The sequence below is a fragment of the Mustela lutreola genome, chromosome 16, assembly GCF_030435805.1.
Source record: "Mustela lutreola isolate mMusLut2 chromosome 16, mMusLut2.pri, whole genome shotgun sequence".
NCBI lineage: Eukaryota > Metazoa > Chordata > Mammalia > Carnivora > Mustelidae > Mustela > Mustela lutreola.
Genome location: NC_081305.1, coordinates 34,332,690 through 34,354,004, shown reverse-complemented (window position 1 = coordinate 34,354,004; position 21,315 = coordinate 34,332,690). Strand labels below are relative to the sequence as shown.

At 43.4% G+C, this 21,315-nt stretch overlaps 1 protein-coding gene across 1 annotated transcript in view; it reads right to left on the bottom strand.

Annotated features, from left to right (window-relative positions):
- Window positions 1-20,965, bottom strand: part of ABCC11 (ATP binding cassette subfamily C member 11) — a 56,951-nt gene extending 35,986 nt beyond the window's left edge. The window contains exons 1-10 of the mRNA XM_059151922.1: window positions 20,851-20,965; window positions 19,351-19,487; window positions 16,600-16,758; window positions 12,554-12,701; window positions 11,627-11,860; window positions 7,728-7,901; window positions 6,755-6,902; window positions 6,414-6,562; window positions 5,090-5,197; window positions 1,210-1,470 (exon numbers count right to left, since the gene is read on the bottom strand). Of these exons, the coding sequence (XP_059007905.1) occupies window positions 1,210-1,470; window positions 5,090-5,197; window positions 6,414-6,562; window positions 6,755-6,902; window positions 7,728-7,901; window positions 11,627-11,860; window positions 12,554-12,701; window positions 16,600-16,758; window positions 19,351-19,487; window positions 20,851-20,949 (1,617 nt within the window). The 5' untranslated portion in view covers window positions 20,950-20,965. The remainder of the gene's footprint in view (window positions 1-1,209; window positions 1,471-5,089; window positions 5,198-6,413; window positions 6,563-6,754; window positions 6,903-7,727; window positions 7,902-11,626; window positions 11,861-12,553; window positions 12,702-16,599; window positions 16,759-19,350; window positions 19,488-20,850) is intronic.
- Window positions 20,966-21,315: the final 350 nt, after the last annotated feature.

The window sequence follows — 21,315 nt, the reverse complement described above, 5'->3', positions numbered from 1 at the left end:
GTGTAAAATGGGGACAGTGAAGCCAGCCTCACAGAATTCATGCCTACTTTCCCTCATTTATTCATTCACTGCTCCCTCAAAGACTGTTAGAGTTTCTCCCACGTACCAAGTAGTGAAGAGAAGAACTCTCATGCTACATTCTCGTGTGGAGCCATGAACCATGAAATAAGCCACAAAATATATAAACAATATCAGATGATAATAAATGATTTGAGTAAAACAAATTGGCTGTTATGAACCAGAGCAAGTATAGATGGGCTGGCCAGCAAGGTCTTCTTAAAGCAGTTGTCACTGCAACTGAGATCCGAATGACAGGAAGGAGACAGACACAAGAAGATCTGGTCGTTCCAGGCTGTGGGAGCAGCAGGGACAAAGGTCATGAGACAGGCACCAGGTTGACTGCCAAAGTGCTATGGGAAAGCTAGTGTAGCTGGTGTGGGGGGGACTAACGGGGAGAAGAGGTGAGAGCTATGGGCAGGATGATCAAGGGATACCTGGGCTATATCTTAAGTGCAGCAGGAGGTCACTGAAGGGGTTTAAGCAGGAGAGTGACTTGAATTGGTTTATGGTTTAGAAAGAGCCGTCTGTCCACTGCATGGTAAAAATAGTAAGAGGGCAAAAGTGGAATCAGAGGGGCTGATGAGGAGGGTCCTAGAGGAGCTGGAATAGCATGATAGTGGCTGCGGCTTGGGGAGTTGGGGAGGGGTAGATGGTGAAAGGTGGATGGATTTAGGAGAGAGCTGATGGGCGTCACCAACGGACTGCGTTGATGGGAGGGAATGCAACCAAATTTGACTTGAAAGTGCAGAGGTGAAATTTAAACAAGAAGGGAAGCTTGCCCTTGCAAATGTTAGTCAGAGAAGAAGTCAGATGAGGTGAGTTCACAGAACAACCAAATTGGCATATACTAGCACCTTAGTCAATGTTAGTCTCCTTCCTCTTCTCTCCCAGCATATAGCTTTCTATTCTGGGTCTTGTTATTACAATTATTTAATTAATTAATTAATTAATTAAAATTCTGGATATCAGTTCATTTCCACCTAAGAATGAAAGGTTTCCTGTGCTTGCCCTCTGTGAACAATTTGTATTTAAAAGAGGTATTTAGAGATGCAGTTTTTAGCCAAGGAAACAGTAGAGTGCCAGGAAGCTCAAGCCTCGGGCCCCGAAAGTCTGGCAGCCAGCCTTCCTGTGTGGCCTGGATAAGGCTACCTTTGACACCACTAGGTTTAATTTGTGCAACTTTGGGGCTAGGCTGTCCTTTGTGTCCTCTGGCCCGAGGGCTCCTGGAGCTGGCTGCGCACTGGTCATCCCCTCGGGAGTATGCCCGTTCTTCTCCATCTCCATAGCTCCATTTACAATCCCCGGGCAGGTCTGTCGCCATGACAAGGTGGCGTCCTCCAAAACCACTGCTTTGCTGGGATCTTTCAAGGCCTGGACGTACAAAACAGGTCTCTCCTGTAAGAAAAATTTCTGTACAGACAAAAAGAAAGGAGGAATTCAGTTCTGCAGTCTAATAAGAATGTCTGCCCGTTTCACTGGCCTGCCTATAGGTCTGGTTTATAAACTCCTAATAAACAGTAGAAGTCTGAAGAATCACCACTAGTTCAGAGGGAGCCAGGTTCTGCTGGTGGGAATTCTGAATCAGGGTTTTCCAAGATTTGGATCACGGGGCCACTCTTTGATATCTGCCTACTGCCTGCTCTGTTCTTTTCTGTTTGGTTTTACATGGGTGACAACACTGAGGAACCCTCAGACAGACGTGTCACTTTTCTAATTAAATTTCATTCTTAAATATTCAAAGTAAAAAGGTCTGCCCTTTTGGCGAGAAATTGTTTGGGGCCATACATTTCAAAGTGTGGCCAGGAGCTGGTCACTCCTCTCTGTGTCTCCATCTTCCTGACTGGGAAACATACTTGAGTGCAAGCATCAAAAGAGGCAGCTGGGAAGTATGATCTCACTGCACTTAAATCATAGGCACACGTCTCTCCCTGCAGATTTGCTAAGAAAAAGATATAGAAAGATACGTCTTGACATTTCGGACAATGGCTTTATCTCTAGATAGTGGATGTTGAGTGATTTTTATTCTCTGTAACTTTTGGCACAATCTGAACCTTCTACAATGAATGCACAGGATTTTGCAAAGATAAAAAGCTATTTTCAAAATTAAAAAGGTGATCTCTTTTTTTAAATTGAGCATCAGAGGGATGTTTTATTAGGTTAATTGTAACATTTGAGTCAAGGCATACAGTCATCATTGGGAATTGCAGGAGTCCCTTTATTTTGTTTAGTTAGCTGGGCACTTACTTGTTTAGTTATTTTTAATGACATAACCACTGGGTAACCACTGATGGCTCTCATTCCTTTGCTTAAATTATTACCACATATATCTTAATTTTATTAGTTAAATTTTGAGTGATACACTGGCTTAATGAGTTAGTATGACAAGCACACATCTGGATATTAACAAATGCTGATAAATGGAAGAAAAACAGGAGGTCCTTTTACCCCCAAACCCTCAAATGTATTCTCAAACTCTAATGTTTACACCATTCAGTGCTTTTCACTTGTTTGTAGCAAACAGCCCAAAAGAAAAATGGTCCGGGGGCATCTAGGCAGCGGTCCTTTAAGCATCTGCCTTTGGCTTAGGTCATGATCTGGGGTCCTGGGATTGAGCCCCACGTCGGGCTCCCTGCTCTCTGGGGGGCCTGCTTCTCCCTCTCCCTCTGCCTCCTGCTCTCCCTTCTTGCGCTCCGTCTCTGTGTCTAATAAATAAAATCTTAAAGAAAAGAAAAGGAAAGAAAAATGGCCTGGAGACCCCTGCTGAGAGTGCCCACCTGGGTGCGTTCTCTAGAACCCCAGTGAGTAGGTCCACAGCTCCAGAAGCCAGCTCACCTCCTACCTGTGGTTGCTTACAAGGAGGGGTCCTCCCTCAGGGCTCAGGGCTCTCCTTTCTGTGCCCTTGGAAACTGGGAGGCCAGAGTTCAAAAGCCAAAGGCATTTGGGAGCTGGGTTATAGCACCAAGGGGTACAAAGGAGGGAGAGGGGATCATTCCTCCCCCTTCTAGCCTACGGGTCTCAAGGTCAAATGTCTATAGGACCAGATAGAAAACTTCAGTGGCTGAAACACAAGGATTTGAAGATACCCTGATGAGACAGCTAGTGTCCATCCAAGGGGCCACCCTATACTGCACCAGCCCCTGGAGACAACCCCAGGTTCAAGTCCTTTGCTCTCACCATTACCATTCCTGCTCCCTTCTCCACCACCATAATGACACCATCCCTAGCCAAAAGCTCTGTGACCTCTGAGCTATCTCTCCAGGCATTTCTTCAGCGAACATCCCTACCCACCCTTCGGAGTTCAAACCGTAGCTTCCTCAACTCTGCCCACCCTGCAAATGAAAACAGGCACAGAGGGGAGGATGGGAGAGCCTAGTATACCAGCGGCCAGAGAGAAGGCAGCAGGGAGCCCTGCTCAGCCCTGCTCAGCAGTGGAGAAGTCTGGGGAGCTACTGGGGCTCTTCATAAGTAATGGACTGTCTTATCCTTCCTCAAACAAGCCAAGTTCATTCCAGCCTCAGGGCTTTTGCACTTCCTAGTTATCATCACTCAGATCGAAAATCACCTTAGCAGAGGGGCCTTCTGGGTCCAGCACACCCAGATTTGTCCCAGCCCTTCCCCACATACTCTCTAGAAAATTACACTGTTTTACTGACATCATAGCTCTCCATGTGATCTGATGTTATCTTCTTTGACCGTTAATTCACTTGCTAGTTTCCTGTTTCTAATACCAGGTTGTAAGTTCCTGAGAGCAGGGATCCCATTGGTCAGGCTCACAGTAGTATGTTCTGTCTCAGTACTTGGCAGGCTGTGGGTATCCAATAAATACTTTTTTTTTTTTTTAAAGGATTTTATTTATTTATTAGAGAGAGGGCAAGAGGGAGAACGAGCAGGAGTGGGGTGAGGAGCAGAGGAAGAAGGAGAAGGAGGCTCCGCACCAAGCAGGAAGCCCAAGGAGGGCTTGATCCCAGGACTTGGGGGTCATGACCCAAGCCAAAGGCAGACACTCAACTGACAGAGTCACCCAGGTGCCCCTCAACAAATATTTTTTGAATAAATGAGAGAGTGAATAAGTTGGGAACTACATGCATTAAGTGAGATGACTTTGTAAATTGGTTTAGATAAGATTTTTTATTTTTTAGAGGTTTTATTTATTTATTTGACAGACAGATATCACAAGTAGGCAGAGGCAGGTTGGGGGGCGGGGAGCTTCAGGGCTTCTGGGGAGGTCTTAGGACAGTCCATACAGAGACAGGGGGCGGGGGGAAGCAGGCTCCTTGCTGAGCAGAGAGCCCCATGTGGGGCTCGATCCCAGGACTCTGGGATCATGACCTGAGCCAAAGGCAGAGGCTTTAACCCACTGAGCCACCCAGGCACCCCTAGATAAGGGTTTTTAAACTCAGTTGCTTTAGGAGCAAGACCAGCCATGGAAAAAAGTGAAGTAGACCATTACTAAGAGGATAAATGGTTGGTGAAACAACCCCAGTGTCAAGTAGGGCACAGTGGGGACTGTAGGGTGTACAGTAGGGCACAATGGGGGCTGTAGGGTATACAGTAGGGCACAGGGGAGGCAGCAGGCAACTTTATCCCACTGCCTCATCTAAGTAGGACAACTATCACCTCAACTCCAGGTGTTTGTGGCCATGGAGAAATGTGGGTCCGATGTTCCCAGATCTTTTGATTATTCAGAGAAAATCCAGAAATCTGATTTTTATATAGAATTTCCAGGTTTTTAAATGCAAGCAACAAATACGATTTTTTTAAAAAAGCAAAACCATCAGGGTAACCCTGCAGACCTCCTGTCTGAGACCTGGTTTGTATGGACTGTCCTCCCCAGGGCCCAATTCCTCTGTGTTCCCAGCCCCCATCGCAGCCTGGGTGCAGGAGGTCCCTGAGCTGGCTGACCCCTCTCCGTGGAGGTTGGCGTCTGGCTTAGCCTAGGGTCACATTCAAGAGGAACATTACGATGACTGCAGGCAAACGAACACCCAAACAGAGAGCCACGCAAACAGTCCTCCAACCACTTACTTACCTTAAACCTCTCTGCCGCGGACTTGGAATTCGTGAGGCCTTTTACTGCAAAGGGCACGAAGAACACGGACAGCCGCATGGGAATCAAGGTGGCCACCGTAGTGAAAGCCTGGGCAAGGAGGGGAGGAGGTGGTGAGGGGCGCATCTCTGTTCTCTCTCCACCCCCCCGAGGCTCCCCTGCCATGGGAGGGACAGAGCCAGTATTTTGAGGAGACTGGAGAGAGCAGGGAAGGAGCACTCCTCTTAAGGTCTCTGTGTCTCTAGGCCTGGCTCCCCGGTGACTCTGCGACTTTGGCCAGGTCCCCTCTCCTAACGAGCTGCGCTTTCCCGTTGGAATAGGGTCAAAATCATCTGTGGGTACAGGAATAAGGTGTAAGAGAGCTTGTCTACTGTCAGTGGAGCTTGATACTGTTACTGCCATTACGATCCTACTCAGCCTTCCTTGCCTTAGATACTCGTTTCTAATATTCCAAATGTCCCTGCACTTCAAGGTTAATTCATGCCTCACTCTTCTCCTGGAGACTTGCCCTGACAAAGCAGACAACGTCTCTCAGGATCTCAGAATGTGACCTGAAGTACCTCGGGGGACTTTCCAATCCATGCCCCACCTCCACTCCCTTCATCCTTCACTGTGTGAGTACAGGGTGACCCTAAACTCCTGCTGAGACTTTATCCTATAAAAGCCCCTGTGCCCACCCTCAAGCCTTCAGGGGGCCTCTCTGGTACATGCCTGCCTGGGCCAAGTCAAGGTGTTTGCTGTCTGGAACACAAACAAACCCTTGGCGGCAGATTCTCAAATGCTTCTCCCTCTTGATTTGGGACCCCAAGCCCCACCTGGATTCCAAGCTCTCCCAAAGCAACCCCCTGATTTTTCTCCTCAGAGAACTGGGATTCTACCCCTAAAAGGCAGCTGCTGCTTTTCTGGGCCAGAGTCAGACCACAGAGAGAAGGCAGAAGAAGTTCTAGCTTTTTATTTAAGGTGTATTTTCAGAGCCCTATTTTGGGTTCAAAGAAACTCCTTAATTTAATATTCTCAACCCCCAGGCATGTGTCAGAATCATCAGGGTTTTAACTACTCATTTCAACTCCTCTGGGGTGACTTTGTCATCCCTCCCTCCCATGGTTGCTATGCAAGGGATATCAGTTTTTCAGACAGTTTAAGACGGAAGAAAGTTCGAGCATCCTAAAAGTCTGGAAAATCAAAATCAGCATCTGCTGTCCACATGCAAAACCTTTAGATCTTTGAAGGAACATAGTCTAGGGAAAGATATAAAAGAAAAACTCCTTATCAATATGGGGGGAAACGAAGCACCCCAAGCACTTACCGCTGAGATTGTGAGTTTCCGTTGTAAACATGTGTGGATAAGGAACGTCAATGTTGTGGCCACTGTAGGGGCTATAAACAAGCAGGCCGTGGTCAGGCTCTGGATGATCCCAGACTTCTCCAGCAGTTTCTTTTCCTGCCTTCTGAGGGCTGAGAGATGAAAAGCAAAGGCACAAAAAAAAAAAAAAAAAAAAAAAAAGACAAAGGCACTGAAATTAACCCTAAGACCATCCTCCAAAGAGCACCAAACTTCCAGAGCATGAAAGAACTCCCCAAAAAGGGAGAGGCTTGACCCACCATGGCATCCCAAGGCTCTGAGCAAGAAAATGAGATTTTCTGTACCTTTAATTATTTTTTCAAATGGTTTCTCCCATGCATACATTTTAATCAGCTTAATGCAGGTGAGAACTTCACTGGTCACACGGATACGCTGGTCGCTGATCTCAGAGATGTGATTGTGTATCTTAATAATCTTTTGAATCAGGAACACCTGTGGTCAGGATGCAGCAAGTGCTTCTTTTGACAAGGGCAGGAGGGTTCACCCAGGCGTAACTATGACAACTGGGAGTATGTCCAAAGGTAAAACGCAGATATGGGTTGACCACCTGGATTTAATCCTGCCCAGTTGGAAGCCCCTGTGACTCTAAATTCTAGGGTCCTGCTGAAGGCTTTCCAACGGAAACCACTCCATCGTGCCTTAAAGCACCTGTCTCACATATCCTGGGGGTGTTTTTCTCCTGTGTCCCAAGCCAGGTTGTGGCTAACTAAACAGAAATATGACTCCTCTGCCCTTGGGAACCCTAACCCGCCAATAGTTACGATCACCTGATCAGAATACCTGTGCGGAGGGAGAAAAACACTTCATTTCAATAATTCAGAGCACACATAACCCACGAGTCACTTCCTGTTTTGCCCAGGTTTATTTCACCTGAATCTTTGTCAGCAAATTTGCTGGCCTTCTCCCTTTTTACTGTGCTCAGCCGAACGTTAAATGCTATCTGGGCTATTACGTTCACCACATTCTGGGTAGAAAAGAAGGAATAAAAACCATACATAGAGGACATCTAGTGTGTGAGGCAGGTAATCCCTCACAGAAATCTATTGAGATGGACTTTCACATATCATAATCACCTCTTATTTCTTTGGGCAATACTGTGGCCAGCGAACATTTAGGCAGAAATGGAAGCTGAAACTTAACCACAATGGCATGAACAGTCAACAGGGATCAATACTTCCATTCAGAAGTACCCCAGATTCCAGAGCCCAGGGAGTTCTGAGGAACATCCAACATGGAAGACCAAAAAAAAAAAATTACCTCCACTGGTAAAATCAGGAGATAGAACAGAGTGGCGGAGAGCACAGTGGGTCCAAGGGTGAGGTAGGAGGTGACAGTGCAGGCGATCAGCAATGAAGAGATGAGCCAGATCAGGGGGCCATAGTACACCCCTTCGAAGAGGCAGTTTACATCGCTGGCAAAGAAGCTGATAGCCTGTAAGACAGCAAAGCCTGTGGGCACAGGTTTCACCTCTTCGGGTACCTAGAAGGGCCTACATGGGCAGGGGACAGGAAAGGCTGGGAGGCATGGTGGTAGAGACAAAAACACCCAGTTCACAGCTCTCCTCTACTCTCTGTGTGACCCTGGGCCCATTCCTATGCCACTCTGAGCCTCAGCTTCTTCGCTGGAATAATTATACCCACTTTCTATGGTGAGGATGTCAATAAGGTATCTGCACATAGACTGTGCTCAGTAAAAGTTGTATTTTACTATATTATTGCTACTTCTTCTCATATCCAGATTCCCCAGAGAGTTACTTCTAGTCTTCTTTTTTATTCTATTCTATTCATTCTATTTCTCCTAATAATAATGGCTGGATTTATTTAGGCAGGAACTAAGTCTTTTTATCCTCCCTTTTCTATTTTGCTATGGACTCTTCAGTTCACTTTCCTGCTCCCTAACTGCCCGGTTCCATGTTACATAAAAGCTGACGTTGCAAATCAAGAAATACTTAAGGACCCAGATCATGAATGTCTTTTAGAATGACCAATCTGAATGCCTTTAGAAGTGGTTTTCCTTTTCACTTTAAACCAATCTCCTTCCAATTCCTCGGATGCACCCCAAGCTGAACCTTCACAAAAATTTGAAGTGTATAAGGGAGCTAGCTTGGTACAGCCACTTTGGAATGGAACTGGACAGTATCTTTAAAAGTTAACAATTGCACAAACCCCAAGACTTGGCTATTTCGTTTCTCTGTTGAGAAACATCCACACATGCAAGAGGAAGACAAAGACATTTACTACAGCTGTGCTTATTAGCAGCAAAACCCTGGAAACATTCTGAGTGTCCACTGGTGGGGAAAGATTAAAGCATCCACTCCAAGAGTATTAGGTAATATTGAATCCTGGAACAACCTGTCAGAGATCATGTCCCAGACCTGTCATGTAGTAGCTATAGGACCAAAGACACATACTCAGTCTCTTTGTGCCTCAGTTGCCTTATCAGTAAAATGGGAATAATAATAATACCACCTACTCCATACCACTGATGTGACAACTGATGAGATAATGCACATAAAACACTCAATTTAGCCATGAAAATGCTCTAAGGTGGGTGGGTGGGGAAATGGATAAAGGTGGTCAAAAGGTAAAAACATTTGTAAGATAAATAATTATGGTGACCATAGCTACTATTGTATGGTATATAAGTTGCTAAGACAGCAGATCTTAAAAGTTCTCATTGCAGTCAAAAAATTATAACTATGTAAGGTGATGAATGGTAACTAAATTTATGGTAGTGATTGTTTTGCAACCCATTAAATCATTACCTTGTATAAAACCCAGGACTAATACATTATACATCAATTATATCTCAATAAAAATGGGGAGGAAGGAAATGCTACAATTATAAGTAAGCATCCTTGAAAAGGAATAAGAAAGATCTGCATGTGTTAAGATGGAAGGCTAAGACATAATGAGGAGGAAAGAAAATCTTCAAAAGAGCCCAAACAATGTAGCATCCTTGATGTAAAAACTCACCCCAAAAATTATATCATACATTTTCTATTAGTAAAACAAAATGGCAGAACACTGTAAAATGTAGTATCATTTATGTAAAAACACAGGCACAAGATACAATACATTTTCCATGGGTAACTTGCATGTGTACCTAAACACACTTTAAAAAGCATAGAAGGACACAAGCCGTATTGATAATGGTGGTCACCTCCAGGCATTAGGGAAGTGATGGGGTCTAGGGAGTCTTCTAGTCCACTTTATTTTGTTTGCAAGGAGAACATATGAAGGTGTTTTAGAAATTAATTTTAAAATAAAATTTATGGAAGCAGTCCCCTAGGACTCCTCATGTGACCAGCTCCTTCCATCCCCACTTCCAGGTGGACCATCTTGTCTTACGTTCATGAGCATATTTGGGGGAAATCGACCTTGCACATAGCAGGTGCTCAGGACAGAGGCACAGAGAAAAGGAACCAGGACAGACCTCAGTGTGGAAAGTCTCCTTGGCAAGGCAGGTAAGTGCAGCCAGGCTCTGCTGCTTACCAATCACATGACCTTGTATATATGGTTCCTACTCCTTCCTTCCTCAGTTTCTACCTCTGTGACCATGGGAACAATAATAGAGACCACCGCATAAAAGGGTTGTCAGAGGACTGACTGAGCTAACAAGGTAAAACCTTGGGGATGATGTTTGGCTTCATGGAAGTTAATAATTGCTATGATGACTCTCCTAAGGTAAACAGGGCGAATGGCTGCCACAGATCTCAACATCTGTCAAATGCAGGAAGACAGGGAGCCCCCCTGCTCAAGGCCTGAGAGAAGTCAGCAATGCAATTTAACACTTCTGAACCTCTGTCCCCTTTCTATATGCATTATATGTACTAACTCATTAATAACAATCCTTTAAGGCTGATATTATTCTGCAGCTTCAGAGAGACTGAACAAGTTGCCTTAGGTTACAGGACTAATAAAATTACGAAGATTAATGGTAACCATGATAACAAATACCTTATGTTGGCTACGAATCGAGTTCAGAGAAAGCATCCACTCAATGGCAGTGGGTAATCTGGCAGATTGTTTTTTGGACATCTGCCCTGTGTAATTCAAATGTTGGCATTTGGAGGGATACAGTGGTGAATCTGAAAGGGTTTGTGTCTTTGAAGGGGGCTCATCTTAGTGGGGCAGCCGGATTGGTGCTTGATGGGGACTGGGAGTGGATGGTTGGGTTTAGCAATATTGTCATGAAGGAGAGGTCATCCATGAAAGATGAATGGTATTATAAAAGGACAGCGGTTGGGGGTGATATGAGCAACATTGCCAGGAGGTGGTATGCCTGGTGCGTTTGAGGACTGAAGGTTAGCCTAGCCTGGTTGAAAGGAAGAAGCCAACCTAGTGTTGGAAGAGGGGAGACGGGAAGAGGGGAGTTGGACAGTTGCTGATGACAGACCACAAAGGCTCTGGCTTGAGGATATGGAATCAAAGCAGTGCTGCGTTTTCCAAAAACTCAAATGCCTGTTTTAATTGTAAAGTAATCTATGCTCCTCAAGGCAACTGGTAAGCAAGAGAAAAATAGGGAATATGAAATTAAATATATAAAATTCTAATACTCCCACACCCCTGCGTCATAAGTCGGAGCATCTTTTTCCAATCTCTGTCAACATTAGTACGTTTGTGTTACATGATAGGAAGGGCAAGAGAAGGGAACTGATACCAATAACAATTAACCAGGCAGCTCTAAGTACTCCTCCTTTGCAGATAAAAATTAACACTCAGAGAGGTGATTTACAATTGCTATTCCCTTGGTTTCCCTGAGCTATCCTGTTTGCTCATCCATCCATACCCTCCTCCCCAGGCTGGCTGAGGGGATGCACTTTCTGAGGCACTTCTACGGTTTGTGTCTTTCCGTTCACTGCTATATCCCTAGGGCCCAGCACAGGGTCTGGTCCAAGGTAGGCCTCAGTAACTATGTGGTGAATGAATGAATGAATCTTGTCCAAAGCCTCTGAATGCAAGTGGCATCTCCCTTGGTTACTGCTGACCTGTTATTATGTCCTCAGAGGCAACTGTTGATGATTATCCACACTCATCGTAGGAATTATTTCTAACTCTCCTAACTCCCTTTCCTCCCTCCTTCAGCCCCCAGGGCACGGATGTCTGGAGAAAAGCTAGGCAAGTATGGCCTCCAATATAGTCCCAGGCACTTACCTCTCCAGTGGTGATGTGTGTTAGAGACTTAAATTGCATTAGCTTCTCAAAAGCAAAGGAGGAAACAGCAGAGCGAAACCTGATGCCTGTGCGCTGGTTTAAGACCCAGCATGAGCACAGACTCAGAGACTTCAGACATTCCGTGAAAAAGAGGGCAAGGCAGAGTCCCACTCCATAGGCAATATTTCCTGATGGTGCTTCAGAATATTCCAGGATCTTTGGTATAATCAGCATCTAGAAGGAAGCAAGAGTTTGGATTACTCAGTCAGTACTCCAGTTTTCTTCTGGAGAGACTTGTACTTGTCCCACTGCATGCAGTCTAGGTTGCATGGTCAAAGTGCCCTACCCTCTGCAGGCCAACTGGTGAGCATGTGACCCCAGCTGGGACACTAAGACTTATTCTCTGCAATCAGAAACTTGGCTGAGGACCTGGAGGACAGGAGATCAAGTTGATTCATCTCAACCATAGTACATGGAAGAGACCACTATTCCCTGCCACCTGCATTCCCAGAGTTTCTCAGTCACTTCTCAAAACAGCCAGCTTGTACCTAGTCAGGATATGTTCTAGGTGTTTTATATATTCATCTCATTTAAATTCATGCTGAGAGGCAGGTAATGTCATGCTCTTCATTTTATACATGAATGTTTTTATGAGGTCTACCACTAGGTGTGTCATGGGGTTCCTTAAAGAAGCTAAGGCAAACACATTGCCCAAAGTCATTCAGCAATTCAGTGGCCAAGGTCTGAACCCAAGCAATCGCTGCAAAACTCATACTCCTAACGGCTGCTAGGTCTACTACCTCCAAAATGTCTTCATTTTCTGAGTGGCAGCTTAGAGAAAAACAAGTCCCAACTCCACGCATGGACTTGAACGTGCCAATCTCTAAAGCTTGGAGCCCCACAAACCTCACAAAGCCAGCCACTTACTGGCCCTACCACACCCGAGGCAGAGAAGAGGCAGCCCAGAAATACACTGAAAAGAGCCCTTGTTCTTTGAAATTTCATCATCACTCGAAGCACTGAAGCTTTCTCAATCCCATGTCTCGAGACTTCTTCTTCCCAAAGGAGGCAAAGCCTTCAAAAGAGGAGAATTCAACCAGTGAAATCTCTTTGCACAGAGAATTCAAGTAAATCCCAGACATATTTCATCTACAAATGCTTCAGTATGTATCTCTTCCAGATAAGGCCTTTTAAAAAAAACCACAGTGATTTACAATAGTTATTCACTAATATTTAATAACTTCAATTAATTAATTAATTAATAACCTTAATTAATTAATTCACTAGCTATTAATAACAATTGACATATATTAACATAAAGTATTAATTGCATATTTAATAAAAACTCCGTGATGATATTTAATATCCAGTCTGTGTTTGAATTTCTCTAATATGTCAAAAACACGTTTTTATAGTTCACCCAAATCAAGATCCAAATGAGGTCCACACATTGCGTTTAAACGACAAATCTAATAGGCTTCTTGTATGCCATTTTAACCTGTAACAGCTTCCCCTTCTCTGTATTTTATGCCATTTGTTTGTTGAAGAAACTGGGTCACTTATTCCAAGAACTTCTCACATTCTGGATTTGACTGATTGCATCTCTATCCTATTGTCTAACATAGCCATATCCTTCTGTGCCCTGTATTTTCTATTAAACTTCTAGCTAGATCCAGGGGTGTAGTGAAATTCAGAATTCAGGTCAGCTGACAAAAATACATAATAGGTGATGTAGTGTACTTCTTTTGCATAATAGCGGAAGACACAGTGTCTGGTGTCCTATTATTAGCAATGTTCAGGGTGTCAGTGGGTTAAGGAGTATCAGCTTGACTCATTCACTGCCATTCATTCTCCATCATTGATGACCATTGCCACTTCTATTAGGGCTGGCAAAATGGGATTTCTAATTCTAACATTTCTTCTGTATTTAATAATTTGAATTTTTCTATTAAAAAAAAAAAAAACAAAAAACCTTCGGGGGCACCTGGGTGGCTCAATCAGTTAAGCATCCAACTTTTAACCTCAACTCAGGTCTTGACCCCAGGGCCATGAGTTCAAGCCCTGTACTGGGGCTATTTTTTAAAAAAACTACTTTAAAAAAATTAAAAAGATAACTTTCCCTCATCAACAATTTTGTTACCCTGAAAAACAGTTAATTGAGGAAATGACCTAGGACTTTAAATAGTGTCTCTCTTTCGTTTTATACAAACTAAAATTTATAAAACACAGAACTCTGACCTCCAAAAAGTGCCTCCATTTATTTCAAAGGATGCCCCAATGTTGGATCACCTAATTAAAAGTGTGCCCTTATTTTGGCAATCTGAGTTAATGAAGCCTAGGCTGTTGATATTATCAGTGAAACGGGAACACCAAAAACATTTTTTTGAGGAAAAAGAATGAAAAACAATATTTCCAAAAAAACATCCAAGAAGTTACCTTAACAGAAATTAAGACTCTCGTTGACTCGCTTATCCTTCTTTTTTTATTTTATATTGTGTTTGATTCCGGAGCAGGGAGCTGGAAAATAATCACTGTAGTGCTTCTGGCTTCCAGAGTCTTCATCTGGCCCTGGATGCTTCCCTCCTCCATCCATGATCCAGTCTGTCAGCTGCAGTCACTATGCTGGCCTCCGCCCTTTTACTTCCTGCCTCCTGCTCCACCCTGTTTGGTACTACTCTCTGAAAAGCAATTACCACTGCCCTTGATGGGAACATCAAGGACTATGCCAAGGGACTCCAGGTCTCCCTAAAGCTTCTACTCCTCACAGAGGAGGAGCATGGTGGGCCACCCTTTGCTCTCAGGGCTTGAGGGCAGCCCTGCTTATGCAGTTCTCAAGCGGCTCTATCAGCTTCCGGTTCTTATCTTCTGCCACCAAGTCTCTCAAGGCAGGCAGTTCTAGCCCTTTCTACTCCTCAGCCTTGCAGCCATGGACACTCATACCCAGCCTAAAGGCAGAAAGGAACACCGTGAGAATGTTCCTGTCATACATTCCTTCACCTGCCGTCAGACCCTACAGGCTGCTTCTTCCTTCCTGAGTTCTAAAACAACAGTTCCATCCCATGTCCATTAGCGTGGGCTAGACAACTTGTGGGGAAAGGGGTGTTTGGGCCCTAGATCAATAAAGCAAAAATGTCCCCATGTCACCCATATGTGTTAGAGGACTTTATTGCTTGTGAACAATTTTACTCAGGCCAATCTGTGGGGCCACCCCTCCTTGTTCCAGCCCTACCTCCATATGTAACCCAATCCACAGAGACAGAAAGCACTAGAGTAAAAAAGTCTTGACTAAACAAATTAAAGGAAAGTAAAACAAACTAAAAGAGTTTGACTAAACAAATCCAAGTGTGCCATAGCCTGCCCTCAGCTTTCCTAGCAACCGTATCAATTTCTGGCCATGATTACCAGATTCAGAACCTCACCTCCTCCCTTCATTAGCTATGTGACTCTAAGAACATCATTTTTACTTCTCTTAGTCCTCAGATCATTCATGTATAAAGTGGGGAAAGTAACATCTGCCCTGCTTACTTGTGACAGTCAAAGGAGGTGATGCTCTGCCACTATAGAACGATGAAAACTATGGAGAATTATGAAAGTGATACTGAAGATGATGGTGGTAATAATGGTGATTCCGCCACTGGGCTGACCACCATGGTGGTGACGGTGACGGCTGGCAGCTTGTCAGCAAATGCTCAAGGCAGTCAAAGCAGTTCTTCAGAAGGGCTAGGCAAGCCGCACCCCAGAACTCTGCTTGTTCAGTGAGGAACGCAGACAAAGAAGCCCCTCTAAAGGTGTGAATGCATGGGTCACTGGTTTTTCAAATAAACACCCCAAAGTGACATGATGATAAAGTATTGGTAGACAGACATGGTGAGTTACAGAATAAAAACAGCAGAATCAGTGCACTAGAAGCGAATAGACACAAGTTGAGGAACCTTGTGTTCATAATGGTTAAAGAGCAACCAAACATCTAATCGGTTGCCTAAGATGCACTGGGTATGTTTCCAGGTGGTTTAAACTGAATTCCTCATCTCTTTTGACTCTTCCAACAATCCTATGAAAGACCAAGAGGTCAATTTTATGCTCCCTTATTTTATGCACAAGGACGAAAAGTCTCTGTTAGGGGAAGTGACTTGCCCGACATCAGAGCTGGTAAGCAATGAAATTCTGACCAGTATCTGGCACGATGTAAGAGGCAGGTGTTCCCTGAAAACTAATTTTTCTCTTTTACTGAACAATTCTGAGAAGCAACAGGTCAAAGTTGAACCAGCTTTGTTTTCTCAGTACCCTCAGTACACTAATTTACTTGGTAAACTACTCTCTGAGATCTGGCAATAGTGTGCCACGTTTCACAAACTCCCTTGACCAAGGAATGCGCTTTTTAGGGAAGTTCTTAGGGGACGACCATTTTCTGGAACTCTTTGGAAAATGCCATTCTCTACCTGGGGCGTCTCTCATGAAGTAGCTAGTGGTAGGAACATGAATACAAAACATTTAAAAATCACTTATTCATTCCCCTCCCCCCACTTAATCCTCCTATTACCTTGTGAGGTACGTGGTACAGAAAACTCAATCACACAACCAGTTAGTGATGACTTAGGGATTAGGAGACTAGTCCCTTAACCCCAAATTTAATGATGAGTCACACAGGTAACTGCCTGATCCAGAAGAAAAAGCAAAAGGAACAATAAGGGGTTATTTCTAATTCTCTTGGGGGTCCGGGACCTTTAGGCAAATCTGATAAAAGATATGAATCCTTGCTCCAGAAAAAAAGTCTCTAGTCCATATGTATAAAATACGTATACCATTTCAGGGGGTCCAAGAACTACAATGAGGCCTCTTGTTACCAAGGAAGCATGCGTATTCTTTGGTTATCTAAAGATGGGCCCTACCTGTTACTCTTCAGCATCTCTGGTCACCAACCCCATAAGACATGGTCTTTAACCAATCCAGTGGCTTGCCCAATATAATTTTACCTTTTAGCATTTTTGTCTGAGGCATCATGTACCGACAGCTGGGGTATGGTGTTCTCATCCAAGCTTTTCTGTAAACCTAGGATCATGAGTGGGGTCAGCCATGATACCGTAAGGTAGGAGAACAGGCCAGCATCATCCAGGGGTTGTGGGGCAGGAAACCTAGCAGAGAAGTCATAGGTCATGTAGTTGTTTTTATTTATTTTTTAAGATTTTATTTATTTATTTGAAAGAGAAAGAGAGGAGCACATGAGAGAGAGAGAAGGAGCATGAGCAGGGGGATAGGCAAAGGAAGAGGTAGAAGCAGACTCCCTACTGAGTGTGGAGCTTGACGTAAGGCTCGGGGCTTGGGATTCAATCCCAAGACCTTGGGATCATGACCTGAGCAGAAGGCAGACACTTAACCCACCGAATCACCCAGGCACCCCTGTAGTTCTCCGTATGATATAGGCTCTAAAGATAGAAAATTAAGGCAAGAGCAAGATTTTGCAGGGATCAACTATATACTATGTAAAAACCACAGTGTGGTCATCTGGATATACAAAACAGTATTTTTTTTTTTCATTACTCTGTTATGCATGATAATTAAAAAACAGAAACCACAAAAACACCCATCAATACAGGAATGACTTAAAAAGAAAGAAGTAAGGTCTATGGAAAACAATGCAAAAGTGTCCAAAAATAGAGTTGATCTGTATCTAGAATTTGGAAAAAGCTCTAAGCATAGTAAGCAAGGAAAAAAAGGCCACTTGCAGGTCGAGAAATTCAGTATATTTTTATTTATATAAAAACGGGAAGAAATGAGAGAAGGCAAAAGAAACTATATATAAAGTCAACCACTATTAACAATCACATATGCACATTTACATATTTATACATATTAATATATTCATATATGTACATATATTTATGTATTTATGTAGTATATGTATATGTGCATTTATGGTTTTGTATGTATGCATTTATATATGTACATATAAGTACATTTATATCAAACTACTATGAGTGGTTGACTTTGACAAAGGGATTAGAATTGGTAAAAGTACAGGAAAAGAGATTCTCACTGTTTCACGTTTTCTATACTTTGCTTATGTAATTTTCATAAAAACAACAACAGCGGAATAAAAAGTAATAAGTAAGAATGATAAGGTCATATCCCTAGAAATGATTCACAAGTATAGAAATAATAACTGGATGAGGATGTTGGCGTTGTGTATAACTTCTACTCTTTTTTCAAAGTTGCCTCTAATGCTGTGTATTTTGATCTGAAGAAAATTCCATTAAAAAGAAGACTTGGGGAGAAAGACGAGAAAACAAAAATGCCAAATGCATGGGATGTTTTTGTTTCGTCTTGGACTATGGGGTCTTCTCCACTCGATGGCCCTTCCCCTCCTCACATCCCACCGGGCCCACAGTTGTGTCTTCTGCCCAGAAGCTGGAGAGAGAAGGGGCTAAAGGGAGGATGGGGATCGGTATCAGGTATCACCCGCTATGTGGGGCCATGTGTGATTGCAGAAAAGGGACCAGAGACTGTGAGCTGATATAGGAGCAGAGCATTCCTCTAGCTCTCTAGATGAGACCGCCCAGTTCCATGAAGTACCCAGGTTCTTTGTTCTCAGTGGAGATGAGAGCAATCCTGTTCCAACAATGTAGCTAGTAGGGGAGCTCAAGTTTTTGAGGGGAGCTCAAGTTTTTTTAAAATAGGAAAACAATGTAGCTAGTAGGGGAGCTCAAGTTTTTGATGGGAGCTCAAGTTTTTTTAAAATAGGAAAACAACAGCTGTTCTGTTGATAGGTAAAATCTTAACAAACTTGTGAGAAAGAAGAGGGGATTGTGGATACAAAACAGAGTCCTGGTGACAAGACGCTGAAGAAACGCCCTAGAGGAATGCGGAGGTCCTGTCCATACATGATGAATAAATGAATTCTGTGCAGGCCCCTGAGAGAAAGGTTGTGTGAGTCAGAGAGACATTGGGGGGAGGTTACTTTCCACTGTGGTTTACTGGACAAGGATACATTGAATTTCTTTAACTCTTAAGTTTAAGGGTAACACTACAAGGCATTTGGGTCCTTTCAACAGCTCCCCATTTCGCTTAGAATGGAGACCAACATACTTAATGTGCCCTGTGGGAATTTGCATCCTTCTGCAAGCTCATCTCATGCTACATCCCTTATCACACAAAACTCCAGTGACACTGGCCTCCTCGGTTTCTAGACACGTCATGTTCTGTTCTTTCCACCTCAAGGTCAAGTCTTTGCACATGCTGTTCCCTCTGCCCAGATCGCTCTTTCTTTACTCCGGCCTAGTAATATCTTGTTTATCCTCCAGGGAACAGCTTAACCACCAAGAACCTACCAACTTGTCGCTGTTCTATTGTCCCTCAGCACCCTCACACTTCTTCCTAATACCATCTTCAAGCAGCATATAACCGTGTTTATTAGTTTATTTGCTTATTATCTTTCTCCCCAATGTGTGCTCCGTGATGGATCCTTGCCCAAGGTCTAGCACAATGCCTGGCATATATATGTGCTCAATGAATCCTTGTTGGATGAATGAATGAATGAATGAATGAACGAATGAGTGAGTGAATGAGTTGACTCTGCCTCCCTGATGTGCCACAGTCTGCTCTGGAGGTATGTGGCTGTGGTGCGTGACATGACTATGTGGAGACACCTTTGGGAAAGAGCCTAGGAGTTAAGGTCTGAAGAACATTGCCCTAATGGGTACTGCCCTTACCTCCCCCTCAGAACTCACTTTGGCTTGGGACGGAAAGGAATCATGGTTTTCCAGGCAGCATCATACTTGCCCCAGGGGAGAACTGTTGCCACTTCTGGTGCCTCAGGCTTCCTCACCTGCTGGCTCCAGGAGCCATCATCTAGAGTATACGTATTCTTGGGAAAGAAAAACCAAAAGAATATCAGTTTCCCAACCAATCTCGTAAATACTATTCTGAAGTGCCAGACCAGCCACCCAAGGGCAATGGATCTTCCCACATTCAGTTTCCTAAAGAAAGGCTGCTAGAGTCAGAGAAAGACAAACATTGTATGATCTCCCGTGTATGTAGAACCTAAACACAACAATAACAAAGTGTTCAGAGAACGGATCGGTGGTTGCCAGAGGTGGGGGTGGGGTTTGGGTGAAATGGGCAAAGGGGGTCAAAAACTTCCAGATACAAAATAAATGTCACAGGGACTGAACTTAATAATAATAATAATAATAATAAATAAAGTTAAAAATTAAAAAATTTAAAAATAAATGTCATGGGACTATAACGTATAGCGTGGTGACTATAGTTAATAACACTGCACTGTAGGTCTGAAAGCTTTTAAAAGCAGATCTTAAAATATCCCATCACAAGAAAAAAATTTATAAAATTTGTAACTGTATGAGGCGATGGATGTTATGTTGTCTTAACTCTTTCACACTGTATACAAGTATTGAATCATTATGTCATATATCTAAAACTAATATGTTTTATGTCAATTGTATCTCAATTAAAAAATAAATAATAGAAAGGTTTCTGGGTAGGGAATAAGCAGTGGGCCATGAGTCGAGACAACTGGGTCCCAGCCTTAGCTCTGCCTACATCCCTGGGGTGACTCTGGGCAGGCCACCCTCCCTCCCCAGATTTTTAATCTGTGATACACACTTCCGACAAGACTAAAGGGAGCTATTGTTAGTCACCCACAGAATGTGAGACCAAGTCACCCTCTGAGGGTAAACCTACAAAAAAGAAATCAATAAGTAAAAAAGTAACCCCCAAACATTACATGGGACCCTTTTGATAAAGTAGGAAACAACTAAAAATTTTTTAAAGTATTATCTTTAAAACTTCACATAGAATATATAATACTATCTTAAAAGCATAGTAAGAGATTGATGAGAAAGGATTCAGGGGAGTAGCTACTTCAGTTGGGGAAGTCGGGGAGTGAAGTGGAATGAGATCCAGTAGGTGGATGTGATTGTCAAGGTTCAAGCTGGTGAGTTGATGATGGGTCTACAGGTGCCTAAGGTGCTATTATAAGTAAATACATAGATAAATAGGTAATAGATGATACATAGATACATAGACCAACCATGAAGTGGTGTCATGACCAAAGATTAGGATTCATTTAATTGCAGAAGCCCGAGATCCATTACAAGAAACCAAGCTTGAATAATACAGGCTAAAATTTTCTGATCTAATTTGTGACCATTGAGAATATCCTGTCAATTCAGTTTTCTGGTATTTTAATTCAAAGGAGACCTACTTACATAGCTAAGCCCTGAAACCACGTCACTGCTCATGTCCATGCCAAGATTCCCGAGGCCACCTGAAGATCTGGGGACCCAGTATATCCTCCTCTTGGTCATTTTCAGCTGTCTTGCCAATCCTTTGTTTCCCAGAATCAGAGAATCTGAAAAGGCAGCAGGTAAGAATAGCTTAGATTCAACCTTTAGGAGTCAGGAGAGGGGGATATTCCCTGCAAGGAGTGGGCCACGGTCATGCAGGAGAGCTTGCCTCCCTCTTTTTAAACATCTACTCAAGCCTCAGCTCAAGATGACTTGGGGAAAACTTCTCTAACCACCCAATGTCAACCCTATAACACTGGGCCAGGCCCGCTCATAAAACCATGCTTCTTCTCTTATCCCAGTTTGTAATTATATATTTGTGGGAATCATAATTTGTTTAGAGCTCATTTCCTGCTTTAAATCAAGAGCCTCACAAGGACAGGGACA